The following is a 15,804-nucleotide window of genomic DNA, read 5'->3' as shown; positions in this document are numbered from 1 at the left end:
TATATTCACTGACTTTGATGCAAAACAAACAGTATTATGTTGTTGCTTCTATATGAGCACAGGATTTCTTACGATTAACTCTATTCAAGCCTAAATAGCAAACTTTTGGGCAAACATTTAAGAGAGTACATCACTGTAAATGCAGTTTATAATTTTTTTCTCATTAAATGAATTATATTCAGTAGATTTTCTTTACAGGAAAATGTTAGAAGAAAGTTTAAAAATGACACTCTTCACAATCATTATATTTTGGAATGCTGCATTAGAAAATCACAAAAGATTTGAAAAGAGAAGGATACCAATCCTCAGATATGATTTTCTGTTTTTGATTCTAATAAAATAAGCCAAGTGTTCCGTTCGTGATCTATGGAGAAGTTCTAGCTTCCTTTAATATCAAAATCCTTCCAAATGCCTATCAAGCTATCTTTCTGACGTACCCCCCCAGGCTTCCCAATTAACTTCACAAACCCCACTTCACAGATTACCCAAAATAACAGAAAGAGGCCTTGTAAGGGAATGGTTAAGAGTATGAGCCTGATGCAAGACTAGCTCTACCCCTTACTACCTATGACAATGACAATGAGCAAGTTGCCTAAACTCTCTGTGCCTCATTTTCCCATCGTAAAATGAGAATAGGAACAATACATATCTCTGAGAGTTATTAGGATTAAATGAGTTAATATTTCTAAAGGGGTTAGAATAGTGATTGGCAGGAATTACTACATAAATGTTGCTAAATTAAATTTTACCTAAGTCTAATCCTGACTTGCTTTTTCTCTCCAAAATTAGGATTTATATCCCATAAATTTAGTGAAAAAAATTGTTAGTAATTTTTAATGCTGTTTATATAAATAACATACATAATAAGTATCTTCAGGCCGGGGATGGTGGCTCACACCTGTAATCCCAGCACTTTGAGAGGCTGAGATGGGTACATCACTTGAGGCCAGGAGTTTGAGACCAGTCTGGCCAACATGGTGAAACCCTGTCTCTACTAAAAACACAAAAATTAGCCAGACATGGTGGTGTGCACCTGTAGTCCCAGCAACTAAGAAGGCTGAGGCAGGAGAATTGCCTGAACTCAACATATGGGGGTTGCAATGAGCCAAAATCATGCCACTGCACTCCAGCCTGGGTGACAGAGTGAAACTCTGTTTCCAAAAAATAAATAAATAACATAATAATAGTAAGTATCTTCATTATAGATTATAAACAATCTAGATGTCCAACAATAAACAAATTGTTAAATATTAAGATATTTAATTTTAAAAAGTAAAATAGAAATTTATTTTCAATATGTGTTTAAGTGGAAAAAGCAGGTTAGATAAAATAATGTACATTATGATTCAATTTTTATTGAAACAATATGTATTACAGAAGAAGGCAAAAGAAAAGTCTAAACAGATAGATACCAGAATGCTGCCAGTGTTATTTTGGGTGATGAAATGATGAGTGGTTATTTTCTTCTTTTTTAAAAAAAAAAAAATCTAGATCTTCTAAATTGTCTCCAAGAACATTTGTGATTTATAAATAAAAATATATTAAGAATTTTAATAAAAACATAAATTTATGATTGTGGAAATTTATTTTCTCTCCATGGAAATCTCTAAGGAAAATGAAGAAATATACTGAATTCCTCTAATTAAATATAATCACAATTTTCATTAACCTCAAAGTTATCAAGGAAGAGCTATTTTAATCCATTGCCTTAGATATCATAAGATATAAAAGGTATTTTAAACAATTTTGCATTTATCAGCTTATATATTTTAATCATTTGTTCTCATTTTTATCATACATTAGTTGTGGAGAAGTAGTGTAGTGTTGGTTTGTCTTCTGTAATCTGACTTTTAAAACAACTCATTACACTAAATTTGAGAACTGAGCAGTAGATATTTTACAGATAAAATAATTTTTAATTATGTTTTTTCAATCTAGAAAGTAACAGAAATAAAAAGTTCTAAGGGATTATTTGTGAGGCAAGATAGATAACTACTTAAATAAGGATAAATTTTCCAGGAGCCAGAGAGCAAAGTTATATATAATATCACCTTACCATTACTGTTATTAGGGAGATTTTATTAGGTCACTTCTGATTTTTGCCCTTCTTCAAGTGCAACTTTGTTTATCCTCAAATGGACTTGTTGGTTTCTTCCAATCTCATCTCAGCCTTAAGTAAAATATTTGCATGTTCCTCCTTTTTTTTTTTACTATGTTGAATATTATCCTTCCTCTCTCATACTAAGAATCATAAACCTAAAAGCCAAAATACAGTACACCAGGAAACTAATAATTTGATATATTTAAAATGTACAGATTTGAGGGATGTCATCTGATTTTTGTTCCCCAACAGAATTGAAAAAAACCCATTTCTGCCTCTTGTTGAATCAACTGCTTCTAACTGACACATTTTTAAGTATTAGAAATAGCCGTTTTAACCTTGCTAAGTCTGTGCAATCATCTTCTCTAGCTATCTTGCTTCTTTGTTCCTAAGAGGAATTCCCACTGGATTCTTGAAAACGTTCTGCCTTGCTTTCCTTAAATCTGTTCTCAGATTTAGAAAAAAAGGTTCTGAAAAGAAGATGACCCAGTTTTCTAGAGTGAATAAAACTTTTTTCACCACAGTGGAAATCTTACAGTATTTTTTTCAAAGTTGTAAGATGGTGAGGAAAGGGTATTTTTTTCTTCTTATTAGAAGTATTGAATAAAAGATATATAATATGTCAAAAATCTTAGAAAATCTATGAACCAAAAATCTGTAAAGACAGCCCAGAAAACTACAAGAAGGTTAAAAAAAAGAAAAAAGTGAGGCAAAGCCTCTTTCTCTTGTAATCTAGCTTCTCTGTGTATTGAAAGACTCAACGTGGCTTTCTATTTCAAATCTTACACTATGAAGACATTTGATTAACCAGCGATATTAGGTTACTAAAATATTTTACTCAAGAAAACAGCCCTCTTATACCATATAAAAAGAGAAAAATATTCAAATAGAACTCAGAATAGAAAGTACTAAACTCTTTTACTGTATGTAAGGAAATTACTGATTTTTTTTTTCTGGAAGATTGGTAGTTTTTCATATTCTTTCTCATATGCAGTTCCCCTTAAATTTATTGCCCTTTTATCTTCTGTTAAATCCCCAAGAAACATTTTAAAGATGTTCTCTTACAGTACCTAAAAAGTTAACTAAGTTTTTTCTACTGTCTCATAATCCATTCCAATTATTTACTTTTAAATTTTTAATTCATCCGTTTATTTATTGATTCACAAATACTTACGGAGTGCCTACGATGTTTCAGTGACTGGCTTAGGCTCTAGGGATACCACGCATGGTGAGCATGAACAGGCTCACACATTTATGGAGCTGATGGGCAAATAAGGTACTCAGGTATGAATCAAATGATCACACTATGAACTGAGGTTCGTGTTCTGAAAAAAGAACAGTCTCAGAGAGTGGACCCTCACTTAGAGTAGGGGACAGGGAAAGCTTCCCTGGGGAAACAAAACAAGGCATCAAGAACCAAAATGAGGCTGAGCCTAAGATTTAATTTCCTATCATAAAAACATTGCAGGAAGCCAACCACACTATTCTAAAGGTGAGCAGAACAAAATTTCATCTGAACCCATTTTCTGACCAAAGGTGTTTCTTCTTTTCTCATAGAAAATGCTTAGCATATCTCACTGAAGCATTATACAGAGTACCCTTTTTTCCCTGGCTGTTTCCATGTATGTAAGAAAAAAGTGAAAAAAATTCTCAGCATTTTTTCGCCATTTTGTTTCTCTGTCAAATAAATTATCTTTTTCAGATATTTTCTATATTAAAAAAAGATGTTTCATTGATTCTTATTTGCAAATCTATTCCACAATATTGCTATTACAGATTCCAATTTATTCTTTTTCACCCTCTTTGGAAATCTGTAACTATATATCAAATTACTACTCACTTATGTTTCATTAAATGGAACAACTTAATTTTTATTTCTACTTGTTGCTTTAGTACTATTTTTAAATCATTGTGAAGAAGATACTTTTAATTTATTTTTTGAGACAGGGTCTCACTCTGTCACCCATGCTGGAGTGCAGTGGTGTGATCTCAGCTCACTGCAGCCTCTACCTCCAAGGCTCAGGCGATCCTCCCACCTCAGCCTCCCGAGTAGCTGGGTCCACAGTCACACACCACCATGACCGGCTAATTTTTTGAATTTTTTGTAGAGATGGGATCTCGCCATGTTGCCCAGGCTGGTCTTGAATTCCTAAGCTCAAGTGATCTGCCCACCTTGGCCTCCCAAGGTGCTGGGATTATGGGTGTGAGCCACATGCCCAGCCAGAAGATACTTCTATATCAGACTTCCCCTAAAACTCCAAATATATTTGATCCCTTTTTACTTGGTTGCTTTTATCTGTTGCTTTTATTTATTTTTAACTTACTTTGAAACAGGGTCTGTCACCCAGATTGGAGTGCAGTGGTGCAAATCATAGCTCACTGCAGCCTTGAACTTCCGGGCTCAAGCAATCCTCCTGACTCAGCCTTCTGAATACCTGGAACTACAGGTGCATGCCTCGTGCCCAGATAATTTTTAAGATTTTTGTATAGATGGGGTCTCGTTTTCTCCCTAAGGCTGGTCTTGAACTCTTGGTCTCAAGCAATCCTCCAGCCTTGGCCTCCCAAAGTGCTGAGATTATAGGCGTGAGCCACTGTGCCCAGCCTCTTTTTATTTTTTTTAAGTTTATTCTTATTACAAATCAAATGCATGTCCTATAGAGAAAATAAGATTTTCAGTAGTAAAATACAATAAAAACTTACCAATCCTGAACCAGAGATAACCACCATTAATATTTTGTTGTATACCTACATATAACTATATTTTTATATAATTTACTGTGTTTTCTCAGGATTTTCATGAGGTAGTTGAGTAAACAAAAATGACAGCACTTTTTTCTTGGTTATAATTAATGATCTATTTACGGATTTTTTTGTTTTTTGTTTTTTTGAGATGGAGCCTTGCTCTATCATCCCAGGCTGGAGTGCAATGGCATGATCTAGTGAAGACAACAGAAGGAAAAATAAAAAAAGAGGCCAATGGTAGCAGTAAAGACTTATTATGGTTGCATAGCTAGAAGTCCAGAATATGAGAAAAGAGAGCACTAAACCTACACTGCATAAACGGCACCCACAGTGCCAGTAGAAAGAGAAGTGGTGGAAGAATGCAGAAACCAATTCAAACAAATCCATACAAATATTTGATGGTACATAAGGGAGGGCTATATATGAAATTGCAAAAGGTTGCATGTAAGTTTGTCTGGAATATTACAATAAAAATACATGCTTTTCAGCCAATCTCGGTAGCTCATGCCTGCAATTCCAGAACTTTAGGATGTGGAGGCAGGTGGATGGCTTGAGCCCAGGAGCTTGAGACCAGCCTGGGCAACATAGTGAAACATCATCTCTACAAAAAATGCAAAAATTAGCTTGGCATGGTGGTGCATGCCTGAGGTCCCAGCTCCCCAATACAGGAGGCTGAGGTGGGAGGGTGGCTTGAGCCCAGGAGGCCAAGACTACAGTGAGCTATGATTCCACCACTGCACTCCAGCCTGGGTGACAAAGTGAGACCCTGGATCAAAAAAAAAAAAAAAGATACATGCTCTTCAGAGCCATTTAGAAGATGGAAGGAAGACTATTAAAGATCCGTGCATCAGTGCATATGCTAGCCTACATGACACCTCTGTGTGAATTTGAAAAAAATGCCTCTGTCTCCTGGCTGACGTAGCCCCACACAAGGACTTGGCGCTTGACATGGAGAGCACAGGTTGAACCACAGCCCTCACTCATGCCTTAGCCAGGTGCCCCTGTGCACTGATCAGTGAGGTTTGCTGCATCTCTCCACATCCCATTTCAGCTTTGCTAGCTGGCTCTCTGTTAAGCTCTGATGATAGGGGTGCTAGAGGGAGACTGAAATGTGGGAAGAGGAAGGAGGGACACACTTCATCCTGTGAGCTTCCTGTTTGCTTGTGGTTCTTGCTACTGGCACCCTATTAACTGCTTCACCATAGCAGCAGTTGGATCCAGTTTTCAGTTTCCCTACCACCTGCAGAAATAACTGGACTGCACCCCACCTCCCCACCAAGAGACACCAGCACCAAACCCCTCTTCAAAGACAGATCCCAGCTCCAAGAGACACTGCCTCCAAACTCAGAGACAACACCACCAACTGAGCAGCACCTTTCTCCTCAGATGTCTGAGTTTCAGCTTCACGCCATCGCTCCTCTAAGTTTCTACATTTTAAGAATTCCAGCCTCTTACTTTTGTTCCCTCAGACCTAGAGGTGGTTAAGAGTTCCCTGCAGTTGCTACCTCTGTAATATCTTAGATTTTTCTTTTCACCTTTTTGGTCACCAGGTTGACAATTTTATATTTCGTTGACAATTCTTTTTTTTTTTTTTTTTTTTTCCAAGACAGTCTCACTCTGTCACCCAGGCTGGAGTGCATGGAGTGCAGTGGCTCAATCTCAGCTCACTGCAACCTCTGCCCTCCCCACCTTGGGTTCAAGTGCCTGGCCCGTGGACAATTCTTTATATTAAATTATATTTATTGGTTGGGCGCAGTGGCTCACGCCTGTAACTTTGGGAGGCCGAGGTGGGCCGATCACATGAGGTCAGGAGTTCCAGACCAGCCTGGCCAACATGGCAAAACCCCATCTCTACTAAAAATACAAAAATTAGCTGGGCATGGTGGTGGGCGCCTGTAGTACCAACTACTCTGGAGGCTAAGGCAGGAGAATTGCTTGAACCCAAGAGGCGGAGATTGTAGTGAGCGAAGATCTCACCACTGCACTCCAGCCTGGGCCACAGAGTAAGTGAGACTCTGTCTCAATAAATAAATATAAAAAATAAAAATTATATGTATTCAGGTAACTCTGTATAATTCCTGTCTCTTGACTGAACCCTGAGTATACAAAGGAGAAGATAAATTAGATCAATAAACCATCATAATCTATATACATTATTTTTCTTCAGGCATTACTTGGACTGTTCTAACATCAAAACTGGTCGATAAGAGGAAACAACTTTCCATCCGACTCGAGTTGGGGATTCTTGCCAGAATTAAGGCTGTCACATACTGAAGAGCTAGCTGGCTTAGCTGGACTCCTGGTAGGAGAATGATAAACCCAGCCTCTATCTTTCCAAAAGGGATGTACTAAACAGAAATAGGTTATTCTGCAGTAAACACCAGTCCTCTGACTAGTGATGGCTTACAGCAATAAATGTTTCTCTCTCGGAGGTTTTATAACAACTGAGGATCCATTGCACCTTTCTTCCATGGCTCTTCTCCAAATATCTTTTTCATTTCATTGGAGACCTAAGCTGAAGGTATTGCTGCTACCCTTGTCTCACAGCAAAGGAAAGGGAATAAGAATGAAATCATGCAATGGCTCACAAGCCTTCTGCTTGGAGGTGGTGTAAGTCACCTCCTCTTGCATTCCTTTGGTTAAAGCAAACCATATAGCCAAACCTGCTATCAGTGGGGCATTTTGGGTTAAGAGTTAACAAAATCTTTTCTCTGCTCCATATGAATTTGACCTTTAGTTTAAACATTCTAGTTCTGTTCCCCTAGAACCAGATTAGAGTACTATGTTAACAGTATTACTCAGCAACATTGCTTATAATAAAAATGATCTCTGATTGGAAATTGCATCTGGAGTGGGAGGAACTATAAATGCACCATAAATACCTGATGGAGATTGTAGCTTCTAGCATCCTTCAATGTGCTGTTTTAATTGAGGATGTGTAGTGATGCCAGAAATGACACATCTGAAGTTTGTTACAGGCGATATTGGCTCCTGAAGGGAATGAGACCTTAAGTCAGGGTGGTTCCTGCACTTGCCTCATATGCATCATACCTTCATGCATTTGAGCTGTCTCTGGGCAGCTGCATAATTTGGAGGGACATCTGACACCACCTATAGTTAATTGTGGTTCCTGTCTCATGTTTTCGTTTTTCTTTTCTTTCTTTCTTCTTCTTCTTTTTTTTCTTTTTGTCTTGAGACAGTCTCACAGTCTCACTCTGTCGCCAAGGCTGGAGTGCAGTGGCGAGATCGGCTCACTGCAATCTCCACTTCGCAGATTCAAACGATCCTCCCACCTCAGCCCCCTGATAGCTGGAATTACAGGCACCTGCCACTATGCACGGCTAATTTTTGTATTTTTACAAAAATTCACAGTGTTGGCTAGGCTGGTCTCGAACTCCCAACCTCAAGTGAGCTGCCCTCCATGACCTCCCAAAGTGCTGGGATTACAGGCATGAGCCACCACGCCCAGCCCTGTCTCATGTTTCTCTGAGTGAATCTGATGCCAAAGAGGCCTATGGTAGTTTTGTGAGTTTGAATGTTGACCTGAACATAATAATAGGTTTGATGCCATTGTGGGCACTGTAGGCAGAAATTCACATTCTGCCGCAAGACATCAATATAAGAATGGATGTTCTTCTATCTGAAAGATGAACAGATAATTAGAAACAATAACAGTAGGAGGATTCTCCTAGAGGACCTAGGTACTTTTCATTAGACAACAGATTCATAGAAAACTACTGATCAATAGAGGAAAAATGGAAAGAGAAACAGGTTTGTGGCTCAGAGAAACCTCAGTTAGAAACCTGGCTCTGCTGCTTCCTGCCTGTAATCTGGGTGAGTTGCTTTACCCCTCTGAGCATCAGAATGCTCAGCTATAAATTTACTATTTTTTTCAGGCATTTTTACTAAAAGAAAAAACTCAACTGGAACTCAGTTAAGCAAAAACAACAACAACAAAAAAAAAAAAAAATCTAAAAGGGCACAAATGGTGCTGCAATCTAATGGACTTGAGTCTCCAGACTCTTTCTTTGCCCCATATGCAATTTTTTCAGCTTCTTGGCTTCATTCAATCCTACTCCAGGGGAAGGATTTCTCTGTAGGACAGAGATGTTGCCAGCTCTGGCTTACATTCTTACCATGGGTATATATCACCATTTTAAATTAATGATTTCATTTTAAAATGTAACTAAACGCTCTCTTATTATCTTACCTGTCTTCATTGAATTGCACTTCCTTATTTTAAAGGCTGATTGTTCTGTCATTTCCAGATTGAAGACAATCCTTGCTAGAGAAGTTGGGAAGAAAGAGTAAACTGATCATCATAACGTTCTGCTATCTAGTTCTGCTGCCTTCATCAACATTACGGCATCTTTTCCAGAATGCTAGCCTATCCTTCACATGTTCTTCACATAGAATGCTAGCCTATCCTTCACATGTTCTTGCTCAGAACATGGCTGGTATCTCATAGTGCCACAGTCATCATTCATAATTACATAAAAAGGTTAAATTTAACTTAGTGTTGCCAGATGTTATGCACATTATATTTCCAAATATAATTTTAAAAATTTCATTCAGGCTATTTTCTATCATGTAAAACCTACTTTATTAGAAATGATGGTCCATATAATACTCAGAACAAACTTCTTCAGTTATGAAAAAAATTGGATAAATTCATGCATTTTTCCAAAAACAGAATTAGCCTATTTTTGCTTTCTGAAAGGTAGAGGGCTCAATCCCTGGTATAAATTTTTTACTAATTTTTCCAAAGATACAGAACCAGTTTTCTCTTCTCTCAAAAGGGCAGAACAGTTTCTAAGTCCCTTACTTTAGAGATCTAATTTCAGTTCTGAAGGCAACGATCCCGGGACATAGGGATGGTTCTTTTTAACTCCTTTGGCATAAATTCTCTTGCATTGCAATTGAGACAAGTCCATTCTTGTGATGAGAATTTACAGTCTAGTAATCTTAAACACCAAATAAAGTACAGAATTCTCCTTTTCCAGCTGCTGAAGAGGAATTTAATGGATTTCCAGTCACAGAAAAGAGTCTTGGAGAATCCCTTGTGGTTCTGGGCCTGGCTGGATTCTGCCGCTCTTTCTTTGATACTAAAACTACACATTGACTATCATTGGTTTCTTTTACAGATTTTGGAGGACTTTAACAAAATGAGATGACAAATGTAAAATATATCTTCTTACCTCTATCAACAATTTCAATCCCTTCTCCTTTCATCTTGCAAACCAATTTTTCTTGTAGCCTTTTTACTTCAGATTCCTTTTCTTCTAGTTGTTCTTTTAAAGATGCCAGTTCATCCTACAAGTTACAAATTGATTTAAAACTAGCAGATCATGACTAAAAGAGAACATTCAGAGAGCATATTAGCTCTTTAAATCAACAATCAGATTTTGTGAATGAAACAAATCTACAAGAATTTAGACGCGGCTGGGCGTGGTGGCTCACGCCTTTCATCCTAGCATTGTGGGAGGCCAAGGTGGATGGATCACTTGAGGTCAGGAGTTTGAGACCAGTCTGGCCAACATGATGAAACTCCATCTCTACTAAAAATACAAAAAACTACCCGGGCATGATAGCGCATGTCTATAATCCCAGCTACTCCTGAGGCTGAGGCAGGAGAATCGCTTGAACCGGGAGGCAGAGGTTGAAGTAAGCCAAGATCGCGCTGCTGCACTCCAGCCTGGGTAACAGAGCGAGACTCCGTCTCAAAAAAGAAAAACAAAACCCCCAAAATTTACATGCAAGCATCAGAAATCAGACAAGGGCAATAAAAAGCAGGAAGCAAGACTATCAGAAGGCCGGGCATGGTGGCTCATGCCTGTAATCCCAGCACTTTGGGAGGCCAAGGCGGGCAGATCACTTGAGATTAGGAGTTCAAGACCAGCCTGGCCAACATGACGAAACTCTGACTTTACTAAAAATACAAAAAATTAGCTGGAGTGGTGACGTGCACCTGTAATCACACCCACTCCGGAGGCAGAGGCAGGGGAATTGCTTGAACCCAGGAGGTGGAGTTTGCAGTAAGCTGAGGTTGCATCACTGCACTCCAGCTTGGATGACAGAGTGAGATTCCGTCTCAAAAAAAAAAAAAAAAAAAAAAAGATTATAAACAGAAGTCCCATTTATAATAGTTATTGTATAATTATTTCAAGTTTCTTTGTAATGAAATTAAAAAGAGGTCTTTTAAAGTATAATTAGGAATAGGATAGCCCTAAGGTTTAAATCTTACATCAAATTTAAAAATATGACCAAGTTAATCAAGGAAGATAATCAAATTAGATACTTAGTGTCATAAAAGCAAAATAAAATGCAAATTGGAAAAGACTAGCTTGACATTTATTCGGCATTTCAAGTTGGCACTCATGCTTCCTTGACAAGCACAGAGTTTCATTAATGTGTAAGGTAGCAAGTCATGAACAACTTTAGCCAAATCATGGAACTAAATAATTCACCCACATCACTAAGATAAAAGAACAGAATCTCCTACAATAACGGGAAAAAAATAAATTTAGAAAACAGATAGTTAAGCCTTCTTTTAATTTTTAACTATACAACTGTATATAAGATTTCAAGTCCGTCCTTCTATGTACTCACGTTTAAATTTTCAGTTTCCTTTCAGTAAAGAATTAGCTTTAGCAAACAAATTTTGCTGGCTGTATTTAACACAGAAAACACAGCTATGCAATGCTAAGAAGTACAGCTTTAGATTCAATATCACATTTTACTTTCAGAATCTCTAAAGATATATTTATTACATTTAGTACTATGAGAAGATGTAGTTCTCCAATGAAGTGAGGCACTTGGCCCTGTAGTTTTGACTTCTGGTAGGAGCAGAGTGGACAAGTACAAAAAATCTTCAGTAGCACTGGCAGGAAGTGTGAACCTGTTCTCACCGTGCTGCTTCTCAGCAGTCATTTCTATTCACAGCCATGATAATGTCAACTGCTGTACATTTACCATCAAGAAAGTCCCTAAAGAGGAAAGTGACCTCTACTGTGGATACGAAACAGAATTCTTTCATAAGCGAATGTTTACAATTATTTTACTAGGGTTGGGTATCAGATAGTCTAAGAGAGTTTAATTTATAAATTCTTTCATTTACGTTTATTATTTTTTTACTAATTATTTCATGTATTTCTGAAAACAACATCAGGGATCCCATTGTTCCTTCAATCAGCTTGAGGTGATTTTTAATCAACAGGTGACACACACACAGAATGAATGCACATGCCACTAAAAACATCATCACAGCCAAACAAGCCAGAAAGCAACAGGCCATGGACCCCATCACCCAATGTCTACTACACCTTCAGTGACTCCCATTTTTGTTCCATCCGCTGCTTTTCATACTGCATCTGACCCACCTTGATTTTCATGCTAGAAAGTTTGGCCATTAAAGACTGGTAAAGAGACAGAGGAGTGAAAGAAAACTACAGATAGAAAAAGACAAGCTAAATAACCGAGAAAACAGTATCAGTTTATAAAGGAGGTTAGATACAACTCAGAGAAAGGGCAGGTTATGTTCTGTCGGATGAGTTAAGCCTTGTTTTTAAATTCAGATCAGTGGTGTTTAAATTCAAGAAGGTTTCCAGCTTGGGGGGAACTTCATTTACTTTTAAAATACCTTCTTTATCATATACTAGGTAGAAAACACCTTATTTATATTATTCGGCATAAATGAATAGTGGAGCCATTTGTTTGAAAATGTTAACCTGTGAGAAAAACTTTGGTTGATTTATGCTTTTTTTCATACTGAAGTCTCTCACTGCCCATTTCACTAACTTTTAATCTCAAATCATTGATCTCCCGAATCAGTCCCTGTCCAAGAAGAAACAAGAAAGTGCATTAGGAAAGTGGTAACACAGTTACCTATACCTATAAAACAGCAGCTTAGAAATCTTAAGTCACCAGCTCCTAGAGTTAAAGTTGAATGATTCAGACGAGATAAATGGAAATAAATCTACCTCCTTAGCAACCAAAGCATTGGCCGGGCGCAGTGGCTCACACCTGTAATCTCAGCACTTTGGGAGGCCGAGGTGGGCGAATCACTAGGTCAGGAGATCAAGACTATCCTGGCCAACATGGTGAAATCCCGTCTCTACTAAAATACAAAAAATTAGCCGGGCGTGGTGGCACATGCCCGTAGTCCCAGCTATTCGGGAGGCTGAAGCAGGAGAATCGCTTGAACCTGGGAGGCAGAGGTTGCAGTGAGCCGAGATTGCGCCACTGCACTTCAGCCTGACAAAGGAGCAAGACTCTGTCAAAAACAAAAAAAAACAAAAAACATTCGTTTAAATCCCCACTGCCTCTGCCCTAAAGTGATGGGCTTATGAAAATAAAAGGTGACTGTAATTTTAAGAAAGGTAGCTTAATATCTATTATTTGTCAGATATTTCTATCCTAAAAATGACTCTATGAATGCTATTCATAGAGTGCTATTTCTATTCTATTTTATAGAATGCTATTTCGTATTTTAAATATATCACATTCTTTAGTAAAGCCATTTACCTTTTGAACCTTCTCAGTGATACCTGGGTATTTTTTTTAATTTGTAATTTCTTCCTTTGTCCACAAAAATATGGATTGCTCATCAAACCCAATATGGGAGAATGAAATGAAAATTAAATCCCTGAAGCCATGAATCCTTAAGATTCATGAAACAGCCAGGGAAATATTTTATTTTATTAAGTAAATGATAACAGGAACATGAGAATAGTCAAATCAGTTTTAATTTTGAGGACTATTTAATTGTTGTCATATATAACATCACAAAGTTTCTCAACTATTCTCTAATTTTGGGGTATGTGCATACATTTTAGCAATAGTGTTGAATTTTTATTAGGAGATTATCAGAGATTGAGTTTACTGTAAGTTTAATGACCAATTCTCAACTGGAAAGTGGTTGAGGGCCCCTGCAGTTCACCTAATTTTGTAATTAGAAAATGAAAGAGAAACCAATCCTAGTGTTTACATGACACAACACGATTTTGTATCTTTTCTACTGCCACTTTTTATTTTATTTAGTGTCACTTTTTAAAGAACCAATTTGCTCATAAAACTTGTCCAAGTATTCTGAGAAATAAATGGTGTATTTTTGTCCAGAGCCCAGAGAGTAGGAAAGGAAATTAGAATGTTAAGCAATATTAACTCCTCCAAAAGAGACACTCAAATACCCTGCGTGGGGAGATGACTTATTTTTACTACAAGCCACAAAGATCCCTACAATGGTTACTATATTTTGCTTCTCTCTCCCTCTCTTTTTTTTTTTAAGATGGAGTCTTGCTCTGTCAACCCAGGCTGGAGTGCAGTGCCACATCTCAGCTTACTGCAAACTCTGCTCCTGGGTTCAAGATATTCTCCTGTCTCAGCCTTCACAGTAAACTGGGGATTACAGGCACCCACCCACCACACCCAGCTAGTTTTGTATTTTTAGTAGAGACAAGGGTTTTCACCACATTGACCAGGTTGGTCTTGAACTCCTGACCTCAAGTGACCCGCCCTCCTCGGACTCTCCCTAAGTGTTGGGATTACAGGTGTGAGCCACTGTGCCCAGCTAGCTTCTCTCTTTTTACAAAAGAATGCATGTATTCCATGGGGTCACACAATGTCATAGAAACTACAGGACAAAATTTATCCAAGAATGCCCAAAAATTACAAGTTTAGAAATAATGTTTAAAAGAAATAAAACTTTGTGCAATACGGGATTATTTTAAATTTCAATATAATGATTCAAGTTCACAAGGCTAAGAGAAGGTGATGCTATAATGAAATACACTTCCCAGTAAACCCACAGGCTTTTATAATTGCTTGTCTCTTATAAAATGGCAAAGATATTAACCTATCTAATTACACAGTACTCCTTAAGAGTCACTTAATAATCATACAATATTTCAATTAGATGATATATATTTTCTTCTTATGAATGAGGTCAAGAACTGTTTGACATGATTCAATAACATATTTGTGATTCCTCATCTAACAGGTCAGAATTCAAGTTCAAAGAAAAAAATCACCTTTTCCCAGTTAACTAATCATCCTTGCATAATATGAGTCCTTAGTGATATTCATCAATACGATCTTTTTAATATATATTTTCCCACTTTCTCATTGTTAAGAAATAGCAGTGAATTCCTCCTGTCTGCTATTGCTGTTTTTACTACTTCCTTTAGAAAGTGGCAATGTGCAAAAAAGAAACAATTGAAAAAAATGGAATTAAAACTGGGATAAGTTATCTGTTTTAACAAAAACTACTCCACTATATTTCATGACAATACTTTAAATATGGTCTACATTTCCAACCTGAAATATATCTTCCCTGACAACACAAGCTGGCAAATCTGGAAATAGCTTTCTAATGTCAAACTTTAAAAAACAGAATACAAATTATTTCAATAAGTTCTTATCAGAAGTTCAGTCCTTTTAAGAAAGAAAATCCTCCAGCCTGGGTGAAAGAGCGAGACTCCATCTCAAAAAAAAAAAAAAAAAAAAAAAAAAAAAAAAAAAAAAGAAAGAAAATCTCTGTTCCCTTTCCGAGAACTCAGGGCTCCCGCAGGAACTGTCTCTGACATGTGTGCTCTTACCAGAAGGGGGCACTGTTGAATGATGCTGACCATCTCCCATTAGCAAGGCCGGGGACAAGCCAAGTCCTGAATCTTCCAGTGCTCAGTCCTTTGGAAATGCCCATACTTCTTCCCCATGCCAATATTTTATTGGATATTAATATCCAAATAATCTAAAATTCTAAGAGAAAGTTAAATATTATGGACTCATGAAACACCTAGGAAAATATTTTTATTAAGGGAACGATAACAGGAACATGAGAATATTAGTTAGTTTAATAGTGAAGATTATTTTCATTATTTACATATGTAACATCACCAAGTTTACCCCATATGCTCTAATCTCTGGGTACATGCATATATTTTAGCAATAGCACTGAATTTTTA

The 15,804-nt window shown here is 37.3% G+C and overlaps 1 protein-coding gene across 5 annotated transcripts in view; it reads right to left on the bottom strand.

The window, feature by feature from the left end:
- The window catches only part of LOC101176699 (liprin-beta-1-like), a 37,066-nt gene extending 21,326 nt beyond the window's left edge, over positions 1 to 15,740 (bottom strand). For 2 of the 5 annotated variants that reach the window (XM_030809058.1, XM_030809059.1), the window contains exons 1-5: positions 15,439 to 15,740; positions 12,584 to 12,676; positions 12,166 to 12,258; positions 10,042 to 10,156; positions 9,054 to 9,128 (exon numbers count right to left, since the gene is read on the bottom strand). In XM_030809058.1, the coding sequence (XP_030664918.1) occupies positions 9,054 to 9,128; positions 10,042 to 10,156; positions 12,166 to 12,258; positions 12,584 to 12,676; positions 15,439 to 15,471 (409 nt within the window). In that variant the 5' untranslated portion in view covers positions 15,472 to 15,740. Of the gene's footprint in view, positions 1 to 9,053; positions 9,129 to 9,478; positions 9,955 to 10,041; positions 10,157 to 12,165; positions 12,259 to 12,583; positions 12,677 to 13,366; positions 13,448 to 15,438 lie in introns of those variants that run through there. The other 3 variants (XM_030809057.1, XM_030809060.1, XM_030809061.1) reach the window with 3 other exon arrangements.
- Positions 15,741 to 15,804: the final 64 nt, after the last annotated feature.

This window comes from Nomascus leucogenys, unplaced genomic scaffold (assembly GCF_006542625.1).
Source record: "Nomascus leucogenys isolate Asia unplaced genomic scaffold, Asia_NLE_v1 000234F_39871_qpd_obj, whole genome shotgun sequence".
NCBI classification, from domain to species: domain Eukaryota; kingdom Metazoa; phylum Chordata; class Mammalia; order Primates; family Hylobatidae; genus Nomascus; species Nomascus leucogenys.
This window is presented reverse-complemented; position numbering and strand designations above follow the sequence as displayed.